An 18,151-nucleotide genomic window follows, 5' to 3' on the forward strand; every position below is an offset into this window, starting at 1 on the left:
CAGAACCTGCAGTAGCTTAAAATTAGCTCTGCTTCCTGTAGAAATATCCAGAGATGGAAGGGAAAATCAGCCTCCCGCCCTCCCTAACAGTGCCCGCTCGGACGGGAGAGGCGACAACCGGGAGATCACAGACCCTGCCAGGAGCAGCGGTGTCTCCGGGGCACACAGGCGGGACACACCGAGCGGCATTCCCGGGTGGGCAATGCCCGCTCCAGCCCCTCCCGGAGCCCGGGACACCCGCAGCCCACGGGGCACCGCTCACCAGCCGTCCGAACGGCCCGGACACGCGGGAACGCCAGCGCGCATGCGCGGGGGCACCGCGCTCCCGCTTCACGCCAGGGTGGGGCGGGGCGGGGCCAGGCCGTGAGGGGCGGGGCCGATGGGCGGGGCCGGGAGCGAGCGCTTTCCCGGTTCGGGTCCGGAGCGCGTCCGAGCCGTGTCCGGAGCGATCCGGGCCGTGCCCGGTGCCGGTGGGTCCCGGTGCCGGTGTCCCCATGCAGCGGGAGGTGGGCACGCTGCCGCTGGCCCCCGCCCTGCGCGCACGCCTCGCCGCCGCCGGCTTCCAGACGGCGCAGGAGCTGCTGGACACCGGGCCCTGCGGCCTGAGCAAAGGTACCGGCGGCTTTCGGCCCCGCGGGGCCTCCCCGGGATCTTCCGGGCCCTCTTCCTTCTCCGTTCCGGCCCCAGTGAGGCCTCTGGGAAATGGGCACAGTGAATAATAATAATAAAAAAATAGAGGATTCTGGTAAAAGATCAGCTGACACTGATGGATGGAAATGGGATGCAGGAAAGCAGAGGGATTCTGTTAGGCTCATCTCTCTTTCCCCAGCTTTCCTCTTCTTTTTACTAGGTGATTTAAACAAAATAAGTCTATTTGAAGTTAGAAAATTGCCTTTTTCCAGGAGCGTGTAGTGATTCCTCCCTGGGAGGGTGGGCAGGCCCTGGCACAGGGTGCCCAGAGCAGCTGTGGCTGCCCCTGGATCCCTGGCAGTGCCCAAGGCCAGGCTGGATGAAGTTTTGAGCCTGGGACAGTGGAATGTGTCCCTGTCCATGGCAGGATGGAACTGGGTTGTCTTTACAGCCCCTTCCAACCCAAACCTGTCTGGGTTTTTGATTTTCTAGTTTTATTATCCATTACAATAACAGTTTGAAAATCGCATCATTAGTTCCAGGGCTGTGTGCATGTTGTTCTGAGAGGGTGAACATGGAACATTTTGTGGAATCAGTCAGTGCTTGCAAAATAAAAGTGGTGTTTTGTGCTTTTGGCTTCTCTAGAAATTGGAATCTCCAGGGAAGAGGCGCTGGAAGCGCTGCAGGTGGTGAGGCAGGAATGCCAGGGGGACACAGCAAGGATGGCTGGGGGATCAGGTGCCACCAGGAAATGCACAGCCCTGGAGCTCCTGGAAGAAGAGCAAACCCAGGGCTTCATCATCACCTTCTGTTCAGCACTGGACAACATCCTGGGAGGTGGAGTGCAGCTGACAAAAATCACCGAGATCTGCGGAGCACCCGGCGTTGGCAAAACCCAGCTGTGGTATTTCACTGTCCCGTGCCTTGTGTGCAACCAGGAACCACTTTTTGTTCAACTCAGTTATGAAATGAGCCCATTTTCCTTGTTGTCTCACTGCAATCTCTGATTCTTCTCCAGCATTATAAATACAATAATGGTTATACTGCTCCCTGTGTATTCCTCAGCAGGAATATCACTCCAGTGAGCAGGGGCAGCTCTGGGATGCAGATATTGATCTCTATTTCTGTTTCCCATATCAGATCTCTGTTTCTGTTTCTCAGGGACAGCTCTGGGATGCAGATATTCATCTGTGTTTCTGTTTCCCCTCTCAGCATGCAGCTGGCAGTGGATGTCCAGATCCCCGAGTGCTTTGGGGGCGTTGCTGGAGAAGCTGTGTTCATTGACACCGAGGGCAGTTTTATGGTGGACAGAGTGGTGGACATTGCAGCTGCCTGTGTGCAGCACTGCCACCTCATTGCTGAGGCTCAGCAAGAAGAGGGTAGGTTGCCAAGTTGTTTCTTTTCTGGAGGAGGCAAGGATGGAGTGAAACAAGTGGCTCATAGGCTGCAGTGTTGCTTTTGGAGTGTTTGCCGACAGCTTTTTATTGCCACCTCTGTGGATCAAACCCTGAACTACATCTGTGTCTGGAGCACACTGGGCTGGGCTACTTCAAAAAGAATTATTTTTCTACAGGGTGATTTTGTGAACATTTTGATCTTGGGAGTTTTAGGCAGCGTGTCAGATTTTGATATTTGATCTTCCTTCTTTCCTCTTTTTCCTCCATTTTTTAGCACCTTAATGATCATATTTGCAGCACCTTATTGATCATATTTGCACCTGTTGAGCAAAACTGAGTGTTTTGTTTCAAAACACAGGAACAGGTAGGGAAAGAAAAGAGGAACAGCAGAATTTTGTGAGGCAATGTTGCTGCTGAAGGCCCTTAGAGTAAAACCATAGCTGGAATTCAGCTCCTCCATAAAGTCAATATAGCCAGGCTGCTTTTAATAAGGTTTTATTCTCTAAGTCATCAGTCTCCTGGGGATAAGGACACAACTTTTGTGTTACTCATGGAGAATTTATGCACCAAACTTCTGTTTGAACTGAGCTAAAGAGACAGTGTATTAAATGAGGTACTGCCTGTATATTAAACAAGGGATGATTAATAGTCCCTGATGTCCTCTGGTGGCGTTCTGGCTTGAAAATGATTTACTGGAGAAGTTCTTGCTTCAGAAATAAATTTTTCATTGTTGGAGGCCTCCCTTGGAGGCTCCAGTGTGTCTGTGTGCAAATGCTGGGATAACATCTGCTCCCCACCTTGCTGACTTTCGAGCCAGATGGAAAATATGTTTCCACACTCCTTACCTTGCCTGTTCTGTTTCTGGGGGCTTTGCTGTTGCTATGTGTGGAGGGCAGGCTTTGGTGGGATGATGAAAGTAACAATATGCTCGTACAGACTCCTGACTCAGTTACTCGTCTGTTTGTTTTGTTCTCAGATCATGGGAAGGCTTTGGAGACTTTCTCTGTGGAAAATATCCTCTCTCACATCTATTGCTTCCGTTGTCGTGACTACACAGAGCTGCTGGCCCAGGTCTACCTCCTGCCAGAATTCCTGGCAGAGCATTCCAAGGTGAGGCTTGTCAGGAGGTGTCACTCATCTTCACACTCAGGAGTTTTTGTCTGCTGTAGTAACAGGAGTAAACACCTTGGTACCTCGTCAGCTTGGCAGTGAAACATTGGCTGATGGCAGAGTACAAATGTAAAGCCTTCTGCTTGTTTTGCCTTTTCGTTCCCATCCCAGTTTCTCTCAAGAGTAATTTGCTTTTGCCATCCTCCTGAATTTCCACTCTGAGCTGAGGACACTGGGTCTGTGCTGCCACATGTTCCATTTCTGGGAGCACTGAGCTGTGAATCAGCACAGAACTGCTCTGCACAAGAGCCTGCCAGCCAGGGGGGTGTGTGCTGACCATGAGGGGGGCATCAGAAAGCCTTGGTGCCTCTTTTTTTGCCCTGAAAGATGGCTGAGGATCAGAAATATCCTGCACCATCCAAGTGACTCCTCTTTTTAGTGCATCTTCTGTTGCTACAAGCAACCAGAGCCTGCAGCTTGACTCTTGGGTGGACTGCAGCCAGAAAGTTTCTTAGTACCTAATGTCTTAGAGAAATGCTGTTGTAAGGCAGATTTTCACCACCTCCCCTCCAGATTTCTGGGTTCTACACTGCAGATCACTCCCTGTCAGGATCTGGGAAATATGACTGTGACTTGTTCCATCAGAGCACAAATCAGTGCTGGATTAGAATGTCTTTTGCACATATTCCAAGATTTTTCATTGATGGGAGCTGTGGTGTTCTGGAATACACAGATGGGAGCCTGACTTGTGCTCAGTGTAGTCTGGTATTCCCCTTTCCCTGCCAGGTACTAACGGTGCCCTGTTGTGTTTGCTCTTGTGGAAAGTACATGGCTTCATTAGCACAGTTCCACTGGGCTGCAGCTCCCTGGAACCATCTGTGCTGATTATCTGGCCTTGGCCTGCAGCCTGAAGTGCTGAAGGTTGCAGGAGAACCACAAGACCTTCTGCTGATTCCTTGGATGGGCTAGGAGTGATTTGGCAGATTGCTCATTGCAGTCCAGCTCTCATTATTGAAATTAGTCTGATCCCTCTGGAGCCCAGTCTGGGACCACAGGAAGCCTCCAGATTTCAGGGTTTTTAGGAGAGAGAAAAAGTTGTAGAGGTTTAGAGATGAGAAAGATGTAGAGTTAGAGGTCCAAATGTGCCATTTGGAAATATGAATTAGTTTGAGATCTTGTTAATAATATAAGACTGTTAGCAAATATTCTTGTGATAAAAAAACCTACTTATTTAAGGTCTGCTAGAGCCAAGCTGGCATGGACAAGGCAGGTGTTACCAAGATTTCTTTACACTTTAAATACTTTAGGTTTTCCTGTCTGCTCTCTGGGAGAAATTTAACTAAATTGCATCCTACCTGGACATAATTGTGATAGCCAAGTTATATAACCATCTATACATTCCTGTCTAGCATGAGTCATGTTTATGCTGTTAAACTCATTGTTCTTAAAGAAATGATACATAAGGAGAATGTACAGACTCATGGAAAAGAATTTGTAGGAAAGAGGGAAAATGAGAATAAGATTGATGTCTTCTTTTAATCCCAACTATTTAATCTTCTTTTGCAAATTAAGGGTTTTTTTCAATTGGAGGCCCAGGACTATTTCACAGTGATGTCTGTGCAGGCTTGTGTGTTCCAGTCATAAAGAGGCTTCCCAGTAAGGAGTTAAATCAGTAATGCAGAAAATCAGGATTTTTGTGTTGTTTCCACTTTGTTATCTTGTGCAGTAATGCAGGAACTTGTAGACACCAAGGATTTGAGTGACATCTGAATATGCAGGCACTGTTAGACCATCCATCTCCCTCCTGTATTTCATACTTGGGTCATCAAAACAGCCACAACAAATGAAGTTAAAATAAATCAAAATCCCAGACTAATGTTTGTACAGTGTCTTGAGGGTGATGAGCCAGCAGCTGCAGCATGCTCTGACTTCAGCTAATGATTGCTACAAAAGAAATAATTCAGCAAAGCAAACATCTTGAGGCAAGATAGATCCTCAGCTCCAGTGCAGTGTGCCTGGAATATCTTCAGGCATCTGTTAAACTGTGTGTTTCCAAGGCAGATCACTGATAACAGCTGAGTTATCTCAGCAGTGCCTCCAGAGAGCCTGAATTCTGATTCTGATTTGGATTTAATTTTTGAGGGAGAGGGTGAATTAATTGCTGTTTGTGGAGAGCTGACTGAAGAACGGTTCTGCTGTTCAATGATTATTTTCTCCAGCTTCTCCTCTGCAGGGCTTCAAGCCCAGCTTTGCCAGTCGTGTTCACCTAAGGATGAAACAAAACATTCCAGTGCACTTAAAAACAACTCTTGCTGTTTGTTGTCATTTTTTATAGGATGGAAATGACAGTTTTTGATCTTTTCTGCTGCCTTTAGGTCCGGCTGGTGGTGATTGATGGAATTGCCTTTCCCTTCCGCCACGACTTTGAGGACCTGGCGCTGCGCACGCGGCTGCTGAACGGGCTGGCCCAGCAGCTCATCATCACAGCCAACGAGCACAGGGCAGCTGTGAGTGCAGGCAGCCCTCCTGCCCAAAAGATAACTGTTTTTATTACAAAGAGTTAAGGAAATGTGTCTCTAAATAGCCAGATAAAACTGCAGTAATACCCTCTGCAGTAACGCCCTCTGCAGTAACGCCCTCTGCATTCACTCTTGCCAATTTAGTTGGTGAATATAGAGGGATCACAAAGGCAAAACACCTAAAAGGTGGGAAATTCCTAGACTTGCCAAAATAAGTGAAATTTGCATCAATAGCATCCTTAATTAAGTGTTAGCACAGCATTTCTAATGCCATCATCTCCAGTGATTTGGTTGGACAAGAAATGCTCCTCTGATGACTTTACCTACAAAAATACCTGGGACCATTCAGCAGTTCCAACACAACTTTCCACTCTCTGTTTAAAAATACACATTTGCATTCCTAGGGAGGAAAACCACTTTATCTGCTGGATTGGCATCCATGGAAACCCAGAGGCTCCTTGCTGGGCATTGTTTTACGTCACAGACGGTCTGGAGGCAGCAGAGCCACAGCCAGCAGATGGCACTGGGAAGCTGCAGCTGTTCCAGAAGTTGTTTTGGAAGTCTCTGACAGCTCAGAGGAGCATTGTTCAGGAATTGGAGCTTCCCCAGCCCTCAAAATGGTGCTTGTGTCTCTAACGGTGTCCAGGTGACTTGTGACCTTGTCACCCACAGCTCTCTGGTGCAGTTGGCTTTTGTTCCAAGCTGCTAAAAATAAAACTCCTCTTGTGCTTCCTCTGGGAGCTGTGGGAGGGGAAGAGCCCAGCATTCCCAAAGTGTCCTGACATGAGCTGTGGAGCTCCTTCCTGCTGCTCTGGGCACCAGGGAGATGATGTTCCAAGGTCTGCACAGCCTCAGGTTTCCTGAGGGCTTTCCCCCACAATTTGGTACCTGGTGACCTTGAACAGCAGCTGCTGTCAGTGGACAATGCTTTCCTTTGGTCAAGGATAAAATCTATAAATCATTTCTTCTGAACCAGGCAGCACTTTAGTACAAATATAATAAATGAATTCACTTTTGCTAAAGGAGTCAGAGCTTCAGGAAGGGTTTTGCTTGGATTTGCCCTCTTGTTGGTGGTGTCTGAGTTAGTTCCATGAGCTGTGAGCAGGCTAAATCCAGTCTGCATGCCAGGGATTGCTTGTCAGGCAGCTCTGGATGCTCTAATATGGAAGGAAGTCAGATCCTAAAGCTGGACTCAGAGTCAGGATGCCCAGCCCTTCTCCAGCAGCGGGATGAGGAGCCTTTTTGGGGCTGTTGCCATGCACTTGTGATGAGTTACTTCTCTAAAATGTGCAATATCCATGCTGGGCTCTCAGCTGTGTGATGTTTCAGGCTGTGCTCAGTGGAACTCTTTGCTCTCACACACTTTCCTGAACTACTCCAGCAAGAATCCTCTGAGCATGTCAAACAATGGAACTCTCTAGGGTCTTAGATGGGTACAATTTTTCATTTTTAATGAACTTTGTCATTAATATTCCTGGCTCTTCTCTGTCTCAGCCACCCCCTCCTCTGCCAGGGATCTAACCTAGACTGTCTGTGAGCCTCCCACCCGTGACTGGGGCTGCGAAAACACTCCCCCGCTCTGTCTGTTCACTTCCATTCTGCTTTGTCTTGTACCCACTTGTGCATTTTTAGACTACAAGGCACAGGAATTCAGTTAATCACCAGATAATGCACACTGGGAGCAGCAGCACCAAGTTCATTTACCCAGGGACTGAGGGCTGGCTCCTCATGGAAGGCCAGTGCGAGTCAGCTGCAGCTAAACATAGATCCAAACAGCATTTAGGACAAATGCTGTGGGATAAATAAGTTGTGGGGAGTTTGTCTCCCTTGGGGAGGGAGAAACTGAGATTTCTTTAAAGTCTTGAATGAAAGAAATCTCCCATTCAAACCAAACATACATTTTGCAGGGTACTCTTAATTTGTTTTGAAAAGATGAGGCACACTTACAGTTTTTCCTTATTACAGTTGCCAAGAGTTTTGCCTGACTAACTGCAAAAGCTTTTTTGAAAATTCCCTCTCTTCCCTCCCACCAGTGAGCTGATTTCCAGGAGATTTTAATTTTTTTTTTTTTGCTTGTTTCCTCTTTCAGGTAGTTCTGACAAACCAAATGACAACAAGGATTGGACAAAGCCAGTCCACATTGGTACCTGCTTTAGGTAAGTGTTGAGCTTTCAGTTGAAAATTGATATATGAGTTCCTTTCCTTTGGCTTTATGTACAAAGAGAAATCATCCAAAAATGTACCTGAGAGCTGTAAAGCTCTAGCAGGGATGTGGTGAGGAGAAGGTTAAATCACTCAAAAAAGAACCCAGCTTAATGGTTGCATACCCCAAACTAAGCTGCAATTCCCTAAATTCCCTGAGATCCGTTCAGTGCCTCTCCCAAACAGTTTAAATTGTTTATTTGCCCATTACCCTTGAACATGTCCCATTAATTATTTGCAAAGGCATTTCATATTTGCTGTATCACTGGAATTCTCTGCAGCTATGATGTACAGGGAGGTTCTGTGGGGGATCCTCAGGCACAGCCTGCCCTGAGCCAGGTTAAAGATTTTTTTTTGCAGGCTGCTCAATTTTGCCCTGTAATGAGCAGATACCTCATCCATGCCTTTCTGCTGCAGTCACAGGGGAAAATAAAACAGTTCTGAAGTGGAGATTTCTACAAATTAAGGAAAGGTTCAGCATTTCAATCTTATTTCAGGCTGTAGCATTGCATTATTTTATGATTCACTTAAAGGGCACAAATTCTTCATTTTCTGTGAGCCAAGTAATGATTCCCTTGCTCTGGAGAGGAGAGGGAAGGGGACAGTACAAAGGCAAAGATGTTCCCAGAGTCTGTACAGGCACCAAACCACTTGGCAGAGATAGAGGGTAAAATGAACAAACACAGCCCATCTCCTGCAGGAATGTGCAGAATGTGGAATTTGGAGCTGTGCAGGCAGACCCAGCTCCCAGGATCTGACCCTTTTTGTCAGTTTTGCCTCTTGCTCTCTGATGGATTATTTTTGGCAGCCTTTCTGGCTACAAACTCAATTAAAGCTAATAGAGTCTGTCTTTTTTCACTGGCCAGCATTGTTTGGGAGCTGTTGTGTTTATTGAGTCATGGGGACAGTAAAGAATGTGAAGACATTCAGGGGAGTTTATAATTCCCAGCTATCCTGCCTTGCCTTGTGCATATTTTCGTTCACAAACAATTAATTTGACATGACCTCCTGTGGAGCTGCCTGTGCCTCTCCCCAGCCTGTGTGACCACAGCATTGTTAAACTCAGCAGTGTGAACTCTTCCAAAAATGCAGCTTGGTACCAGTTGGGAGAATATTTAACCAAGTGGTTTTGATGCTCTGCTCTGGAAAGATGGTGTTTCAAAAGTCTCATCATAAAAGCTAAAGAACCTCCCACTCCTCCATGGTTTGGTGTAGCCAGAACTTGAGGGAGGGGTCAGCAGCAAACCCCCAAGTAAAATCACTAAATTGGGTTTTTCCTCCCATTGATTGGTAAGCCTAAGAAACAGCTTTTTCATGAAAGCATTAATCTCTAAACTCTTATTCAGCTCCTGAGCAGAAGGGAAGATCTTAATTATGAGGAAAAAAAAAAAAAAGTAAGAAAAAGCACAGATGCTGCAAGGTATTAAGTCAGGAGCTTTATGAAGGGGACAGCTTTCTTTCCCACTTGTGATAGCTAAGCTGGGTGTTCCTAGACATTTCTACTAAATATATTTAGAAAGGAGGTCAAATATTAATCTACAGGCAGTTCAACTCAGAAATATCTCATTTTACAGTAGCATTTTTCACACATATTCAGTGCAGTTGGAAATCTGCTGGTGTGGAATTTGTAGCCATTGTAAAATGTGTTTTGATCTCTGCCTCAGAGCCATCTCTGAGAGCCAAAATCTTTAATCTCAACTCAGATGTAGTGGAGCAAGCTCTGGCAAGATGCCTAAAGGATCTAGGTCTTCATTACAGTGGGATCATTTTATTTTTTCCTTCTCTGTGCTGTAATAAATGCCAGAGCACAGGGGGCACGAGGGGCTGGGGGTGTGGGGCAGACCAGGGAGGGGAGGACAGCAAAGAGCAGGTGGACAGGGGAGACTTGGCTGGTTTAAAATGCAATCCATCTTTGGAGTGCTGACAGGGATAAACAGGAAAAAGCACCCAATAAAATGTCTGCATATTGACTTGTGGTCAGGTGTGAGCTGAAACATTGGGACTGAGCCCCTGGAGCAGGATAAAAATCTAAATTTTCTTCTCTCTTTCCACCACACCTCCCTGCTTGCTTTTGGTTATTTTGCATTTTGCTGTCAGAAGCAGAAAACTGCTTCAGGGGCCCTTAATGCTTTAATAATGGTTGACTTTCTCCCAAAGCTGGCATCCCAAAGGGACTGATGTTTGCTCATAATTATGCCTGAGAGACAGAATATCACAGTTCTGAAGTAGGATTTAGACCTCCTCACCAGACTTCTTTAGTAGTAATTAGACAAATCTCTTCTTCAAGCTGCCTCTGTTTTCAAGACTTGTTTAGCACCTGTCCCTTATTGGGCATCCATGATTTTTTTCTATATTTTCATATTTTCTATATTTCTATATTTTCAAATTTTTCATATTTTCTGAAATATGGAAGTATTGCATCAAGATTTCTGTAAAACACACAGACCACAGAGGTTACTCCTTTTTTTAGGTCTATTTGTTGTGAATTCCTTGCAAGTATGAAAAAGATGTGGTGCATCACTGCAAGAAAGGCAGATTTTGTTTTAATCATGGGGTGGTTTTGAAGATTAATTTCATTTCAGCTTACTGATGTTGGTGTTGTGAGAGATAATGATCTGTCATTTTGTGTTCCTCAGGAGAAAGCTGGGGACACGCTGCCACCGTCCGTTTGATCTTCCACTGGGACAACACTCAGAGGTGAGGGAAAATGGGAGGAAAATCCCCATAAATACAAGAATGGCACAGGAGAATGTTTCAAACTGGCCATGGGGGCCAAGCTGAGGTTTGAATTTGGCTCCTGGCCTTGCTGTGCTCCCAAGGCTCAGGAATTGTCTCAGTGAGGGTTGAACTGTCAGGCTCCTTCTCCTCCTCTTGGTGAGTTCTTCCTGGCAAGATGCCATGGTTTATGAAAGTGTAACATCCTCATGGCTCAGACACAAGGATTTCTTTTACTATTTGCATTTTGCAAGATAGTTTGGTTTTTTTTAATGAAACCCTTCTCATTTTAATGTGAATTTTTGCCCTAGACTCAGTGCAAGTATAGATCTGCTGGGTTACAAGGTGATTTTTATGCCTCACTCTGAAGAGGTGCAATTTCAACAGCCTCATTATAAAGAACCTCCCACTCCTCCATGGTTGGTTGTAGCCACTATAATTTCTTTGAGAATAATTTTATTTTGCTTCAGTGTTTCCATCCCCAGTCAGTCCAAAGCCAGAGATGCCAAAGAAGGCTTTAAAGCCACCTGGCCTGTGACCCTCAGGACAGGCTGCTGACCCTGAGCCTCAGGGGTTGAACCTTCCAAAAACCAGTGTGAAATTCTGTTTGTTGCAGTGAGACCTCCCCTGTTTCCTGGTTCTTTTTCCCCTCTTTATATTGCAAGGTCATTTCTCTTTCGTGGTCAGTTAAATTTGTCCTCTATGCAGTATCACCATGCAGCAGCTTGAGATTAAGGAGCTGTGCTGCAATTCCCTAATCTTGTGCAAACAGTGAGCAAAAGTGGTGCTAGAATGTTGTTGTGCAGTGTTTTGCTTGTTGAATTTGAAAGAAAAATGCAGTGACACTTTCTCGGGGAGTTTTGTTTTTAAATTCTAAGTTTGAAGGCAATGCAGGATGATTAGAGCAGGCTGTTTAATTTGGAATTAAATTAACATCACTGATTAGTTAACAGTCTTTTTAGGACGAGTTGCATCAACATAATGATTACAGAGTGAACAAAAGTTAATTTTATATATGAAAAGAACTTTTTTTTTCTTCTGCAACAGAGCTGGGAAGGCTGCAGATAGAAGTTCCAGAAAACAAGCCAAGGAGAGACAAACCTGGCTTATTTACTGATGTAAATCTGCAGTTAATGTACAGTGGGGCCTGCAGAAACAGCAATTCTGGATACAATTGTAAAAGCAGAAATAGCTCAGCGCTGTCTTATTTTTGCACAGGCTGATGCTCCATTGTGATTTTGTTGGTTTTACATCAGGTTATTGAGGCACAAAGATCATTTGAGGATCCATTGCCTTTTTAAAAATAATTTTTAAATGTGCTTTGGCCACTTTGATACCTGTCTCCTCCTTTCTCTCTACTCTTGAAAATGTCAGAGCTTAATTCTAAGAGTTCTCTTTGCTGGGAGGAAAGATCCTGTTGAGTCAGAGGCTCCAGCTGAGCTCTTGTGAAAGCCTGGCTTCTGCAGCTCCACATTTGGGCAATTTTGTCAAGTATAACCCAGGATTTGAGTGTTCTGAGGAATTCCCTGTGTAGCTAACATGAAGTGGCAGCGTTCCTCAGGCTGTAATTACGTGCTCTCTAATAGAAAGGCACCTCAGGGAGGAAAAAACCCCCCGAAAATAATTAACAGGATTTTTGGCAGGGTGTCTTGCTACAGAGAGCAGAACACTTTCTGGATTGGCTTATGTAAGGGTGAGTTTTGGGGAGGTGGGCACGGTGCAGCCCTGACAAGGGTTGAAAACCCCTTTCCTTTTGAGCTGCTGTGCAATTTTCTCTCTATATTATGCAAGCATTTGCTGTAGAACACAAATCAAGGTGTATTGCTTAGAGTTTAAATGCAGCAAATCAGGGAAGTGTCAGAGGAGAAATAAAAGGGAAACTATTTTCTCAAGGTTGTGCTGTGTGTCAGTGGCAAGGGCAGGCTTAGAAATAGAACATCTCCAGCCTCTGGGTTATATTGACAGGCTTGGGAAATCTCTGCAAAAAGCCTCCCTAGAAGTGCTGGAATTCTTGAAGAATTCTTGAAGGTCTCTCACATCCTTGAGAGGGCAAAGAACAAGTGATTAATGGGATAGGGAAGAGGTGTGCTCAAAACCTTTTTTGTTTGCATTTTAAGAAAGTGACATTTGGAATTAATTCATGATGAATATTGTTCCAAAAATGTCATCAAATACTGTGATGAAACAAGGCTAATTAATCATTCACTTTTTTTAGTAGGTCTAGATTGTGTTTGAGCTGACAGGTCATGTAAGGATGGGAATCCACAGTTTGAATGACCTATATGAAAATACATCCCTAAGAATTCCACTGGTACAGTGGGAAAACTTGGGTCTGGTCACTGGGCTATTTGGAATTTTTATTATTGTATTAATTAATGATAATTACCTGGGGTTTGTTTTCCCAGGTTGGCCACGTTGTACAAGTCACCAAGCCAGAAGGAGTCCACCATAGCCTATGAGATCACAGTGAGTGTCCCTGGGGGAGGGACATTGCCAGCTGGAATGTCACCTGCAAAGGAATTTCACACAAATCTCACAGTGGCCTTTGCTTTCTGAGTGTTGCTTTCCAGCTGCCTTCTGAAGGGAAGTGGTTATACTGGGGTAGCTCCAGATTTTGGGGTAATTTGCTCTTTTTCTCTTTGGAAAAGTGACCCAGCATTTTGTCTACTCAAAGTTAAAATACTTTTGATTTCCAGACCAAAGTTTCAGGCAGCCTGTCCCCATCTGTTCTGCTGCTGGTGCTGTTTATTTTATCTGCCCCTGAAGTTAACTTTTATCCTAAGTGCAGGTACCAAGAACAATCTGAGCTTCATTTTGGGACACCTGAACCATTGTCTCCCTGCTCAGGTAGGGAGTGGTTTCTCAGGTGGCTTTTTGCCTCTGTTCCAGCTGAGTTCATCTTTTTAGGATGAGGATGACCAGAATTAAACCTGATATTCCAGAGCCTGTCCAGTGCTTTGTTCCATGGGTATTTCTCCATCTCTGCTTTCTGTGTGGTGTAACCCACGTTGTGTTTATCCTACACTGACCCTACACCCAGCCAATATAAGGATTTTTCTCTTCTGTCCCTGTCATAGAAGGAGCTTCCAGCTTATGGCTGGAGTCCTTCTTCATCCCCAGTTAAATCCTGTGATTATTTCCTATTGTGGAGTGCTTAGATACATATTAATGAGAAGACATGCTGTCTAAGCTGTATTTAGGTTTAAAAAGACAGCACCACTCAGTTCTTACCTCCTCAAATGTCACATCCATAGGTACAATTCCATCACTGTTTGCTGCATGTCCTCATGGAAACACGTTGCCATAGCATTTTCTGCAGATTTTAATGCTGCCATCAGATGAGATCCTCAAACTTTCAAACAGAAATCAGGGTTTTCCCCCTCACCCATTAATGCATTCACCAAATACTGCAAATATAAACTTTTATAAAGACTGGAAGGGGAAGTGGGACTGCATGCCAAGGTTGTTTGGATCATGTGATGTGAGTCCTTTTTTCTCCAGCTGGCAAACAGATGGATTTTATCTCAGACAGTTTAATTGCCTTTTTCTTTCATTTTTATAAGCACCATAAAACAGCTATGCTTTCTTCTGTGTGAATGCACACTATCTTGAAATAGACTTGAGAGTGAATCCTGATCAAAGATTAGTTAATATTTAAGATTATCCCTGTGGTTTTTCCCTTAATCCTGATGAACTGCTTCAGCAGATGATTTCTTTTAGTAAAAAATTGTATTATCTCCATTTCTCTAATGAAATCCAGGTCTGATAACAGTTTGCTGTTATCATTTCTCATTCCATAGTTAAACTGAAAGATGTCAATACATGTCCAGTGTTTCCAGGTCAGATTTGTCTATAACCAGCAAACAAAAAGATACAAAAAAATAATAATTCCTTAGGATTGTGCAGATGAGGTGCATTGGTACCATTGGCAAAGGGGCTGCTCAGCACCCATGAGCTGATGAAATGTGTAAATTCATGAGTGAGCTCTGGGCTTTTTTTATCCTGTCCTTCCCAGCACACTGGAGTCAGTCACCACTCTGAGGGGGCTGTGGAACTCCTCTCCCATGAAATCCCTCCTTCCACAGGCTGATAAGGATTCATTCTTAAATGCACAGTATAGAAATGGAAATTGATTTACGCACAAGGGAGTAAGTAGCTGGGCTGATTCACCTGAATTTCCCAGGAATGTGACCTGATTATTTCGTAGTGAAAGACAGAGACCCAGGATCTAAATTCCAAGTTAGAATTGTGTTTCCCTGAGCTCTGGAGGGTCTGCCAGGCCTGCACTGGGAGCAGTGCTCAGGTAATAAACACATCTGCCCTTGCCAGTCTTGCTGCAGAGGGTGTAAATCCAGAGGATATTAAGGAACAATTCCAAATGAAAGACTGAGCTTTGTCCTTGGTTCCAGCAGTCACATCCTCACCATCTGAAAGCCACTACCAAACCTCACAAATGTACACAAAATTCTTGTATTTTCAAGGTCCCTGCCTGTAGCCAAGCACAAAACATCCATCCTGGGCAGGCTGCTTTATGTTCTGGCCTTTCTAACCCTTGGAATGCTTTCACTGGGAGTCAGCATTCTGGATTAAGTGGATACTTGGCTGCAGATCCACCTTTGTGCCTCAGGGAAATGGCAGAGATTAGATGTAGTGAAACATTAAACTTGAAGATTCCCCATTATGCTCTTTAGAATAACACTTGAGTTGCTTATAAATAGCAGAGGGGTTGCACAGATCCTGCCCTTGTAGCAGCTCTTGCTGTTTGTTCCTTTAAAAAGCCCGGGTTGGGTGAGGTGAGGCATTCAGAAATAGAAATACAGGGATGGGAGACTTAAACAAGACATTTTGTTGGGATTTGGGATTTGGGATTGGTCTTGGTGTGGGACACGCTGGCATTTGGGAAGAGTCACCTCTGATGGTAATTCTGCCTGCATTCCTCCTGCACCAACCCAAAATGTCAGCATGTCTGAAATGCTCTGGTCCCCACATTGTCTCTACCTGAGCATTTTGGATCAGCAGAGCAATTTTGTGTTCTGGTTAATGCCTTTTCCTCTCTAAGGCTGCACTGAGAGTCTTCACTGAGCTGTCAGCAGTGCCCTCTGCACAGCATTTGTCTGGAGATGGGAATTCAGAGTTGCAGGCTTCACACAGCACACCATCTCCATCTGCATCCATGGCATGTTTAGCTAACTGACTTGGAGATCTTTCATATTTTAAAATGGTTAAAAATTAAATTGTGAGCTACAGTAACAGAAAATACAAGTGGTACCAGGCCAGATAGATCACTTCAAGCACTCTCCTGAGTAGCAGCCTGTAGTTTTCACTTCTACATTTAGTTTTTGGCAGTCAAAGGTTTTCATCCCATTGTGTCCCATAAATTACTATGCTGGAACAGTCTTTGCAGTCTAGAGACAGATTCAGCTCTGCTGTTCTCTTACAATGTCTCATTGATGTTTTCAGTTCATTAAGTAGGTACATGGAACAAAAATATCCTAGGTTGTAGAAATTCACAGTTTTGTTTCTGAAAATGACTGAGGCAATTAATCCAGTCATCTCCTTGCTTCTGTGGGAGCTGATGGATTTGTCTTTTGATTTATTTAAATAGGCAACATAAGTTAATTTACAGAGAAGCAGTTTTTCATAGCCATAGGGGTGATAAACAGTAAAATGGAAGTGATAGCCTGGTTGGTGAAAATAAAATATCTTTAAAAAACAAAATGAGCAGACATGAGTTGGCACATGTGTTGTAAAGTTTGCAGCGCTGAGCTTAACCTGGTCTATAAACATTCTGTGGCTGCTCATCCTGAATAAATGGCAGCATGATCCTTATTCTGATCTTCTGGGAACTGCTTACTCATGCTTTCTATCCCTACAAGCCTTAGGACACGATTTCCCTTTCATCTTCCAGCCCCATGGCTTCCGAGATGTGCAGCCTCCAGCTGGCCCTGCCAGCACAGGAGGGACTGAGCCCAACCCTCGGAAACGGCCCCGGACAGAGGAGGAGAAGCAGCAGTGACCCCAAAGTGACCCCAAATGACCCCAAAGTGACCCCAAATGATCCCAAAGTCACCCCAAAGTGATCCCACAGTGGGGTCAGGTTAAAACCCTGCAGGAGAGCAGTGCCAGGGTGGACGTGCAGCCGAAGGCAGCCTGAGAGATTCCCAACTTCAGTTCCTGCTTGGGACTTTATTTTAATATTAAGACTGCAACGTGCACATTTTTGTGGCACAAAATTCCTTTGTGTATGGCATAATTGTACTTTTATAATAAAAATATGTTTTCTATAAGAAATGGCTTCAGCTTTGGGGCTGGGGCTTTTTTTGTTTGGGTTTTTTTTTGGGGGGAAGGTGGATGTGGAAGCCACAACTGCATCTTTTCACCCTGGGTAAAAAGACAATGAAATGAGAGCCTCTAGCACAGCACATTTAGTGACAGGCATGTGGATCAGTCATCTGGCTTTGTGTGTACCTGAATTTTAAGGAGGTTGGATGCAGCACTGTGCTCTCCATAGGCTCAGAGCAGGGCACAGGCAGTGGATGCTGGAAGGGAAATGCAGCTTTCAGTGCTACACCAGAGTGGGGCTTCAGCCCTCACCTGCTGCAAAGTCCTTGGTCAAGGACAGTGAAAGCTCTGCTTTGAACTTCTCCTTTATCCTGTGGTGCCAACAACAGAGATGAAAGGCTGAATCTGAAGGACAAAGAATTTAATCCAGCACAATAATTTTATGTTCCTGTCTCAGTAAGAGGGAATATTTTACCGTGACTCAGGCTTGAACCAAACTGCTGCACAGCCATGGCTTCCACGTTCTTCATTTCATTTCTTGCTGTGATCAGGATCTCTTTTGTTCATGGCTGTAATAAAGGGGAAACCCAGACTTAGGCACCAGCAATATCAGCAGCTCCAGAGTCTAAACCCAGAGAATGAATCCACACTGAAAGCACAGCAGCTTTTTGTCCTCTTTTTTATTAAGAGAAAACAAATCAAGGAGATTATTAGAGGAGAAGAAAGGTGCTGCACTGCAAAATAGTAATTACTTCAATTATGGGAAGTGTTTGTACACATGCACAGAGATGACCCCTTTTGGCAGAGCACTCGGTAACGTTAGAGCTGAGGAAACTCAGCCAGCAGCTAAATGGAGAATTCAAGTTGTGGGAGTCACTATGTTAAATTTTTTATTTAGTATACACTAAACTGACTTTCCCTTGAAATTAAATTCAGTGCTGAATCTGAGTCATCTCCCTATTCAAAAAAAAAAAAAAGAAAAAAAAGCAGTGGTTTTTGCATCATTATAGGGTTTAGATAAAAATTACATAATAAAATATTAAAGGGAAAAGTATTGAGTTGCCATGCAGCAAACTGGGCTGTGTCAAAATTTAAAAACTGTGAGTCAGGGAGAAGCTGTGAAGCAAGCAGGATGACATAGGGGAAGGGAGGCAGCGGGATCTGTGACTCAGACAAACATTTCAATGCAGGAGACACAGGCAAACAAAAGGATCCTGGCGCTTGTGATGTCAGCAAGCAAACGCTCCCGTTTGGGAATAAAGCCTTCCTACGTCTGGCAGGGCAGGAGGAGGGGGG

The 18,151-nt window shown here is 44.7% G+C and overlaps 1 protein-coding gene across 1 annotated transcript; it reads left to right on the plus strand.

The window, feature by feature from the left end:
• Nucleotides 1-379: 379 nt before the first annotated feature.
• Nucleotides 380-16,816, plus strand: RAD51C (RAD51 paralog C). Its single transcript, XM_058817852.1, has 9 exons — nucleotides 380-612; nucleotides 1,276-1,534; nucleotides 1,843-2,009; nucleotides 3,004-3,137; nucleotides 5,513-5,644; nucleotides 7,746-7,812; nucleotides 10,495-10,555; nucleotides 12,979-13,039; nucleotides 16,482-16,816. Exons 1-9 carry the CDS (start codon nucleotides 495-497, stop codon nucleotides 16,587-16,589), a joined length of 1,107 nt encoding a protein of 368 aa, XP_058673835.1. The 5' UTR covers nucleotides 380-494; the 3' UTR covers nucleotides 16,590-16,816.
• Nucleotides 16,817-18,151: the final 1,335 nt, after the last annotated feature.

This window comes from Ammospiza caudacuta, chromosome 20, assembly GCF_027887145.1.
Source record: "Ammospiza caudacuta isolate bAmmCau1 chromosome 20, bAmmCau1.pri, whole genome shotgun sequence".
NCBI lineage: Eukaryota > Metazoa > Chordata > Aves > Passeriformes > Passerellidae > Ammospiza > Ammospiza caudacuta.

Coding starts and splice junctions, on each gene's coding strand:
- RAD51C (XM_058817852.1), top strand. CDS start 495: ATGCAGCGGGAGGTGGGCACGCTGCCGCTGGCCCCCGCCCTGCGCGCA. Junction 1,535..1,842: donor GTTGGCAAAACCCAGCTGTG/GTATTTCACTGT, acceptor TTCCCCTCTCAG/CATGCAGCTGGCAGTGGATG. Junction 3,138..5,512: donor TCCTGGCAGAGCATTCCAAG/GTGAGGCTTGTC, acceptor TGCTGCCTTTAG/GTCCGGCTGGTGGTGATTGA.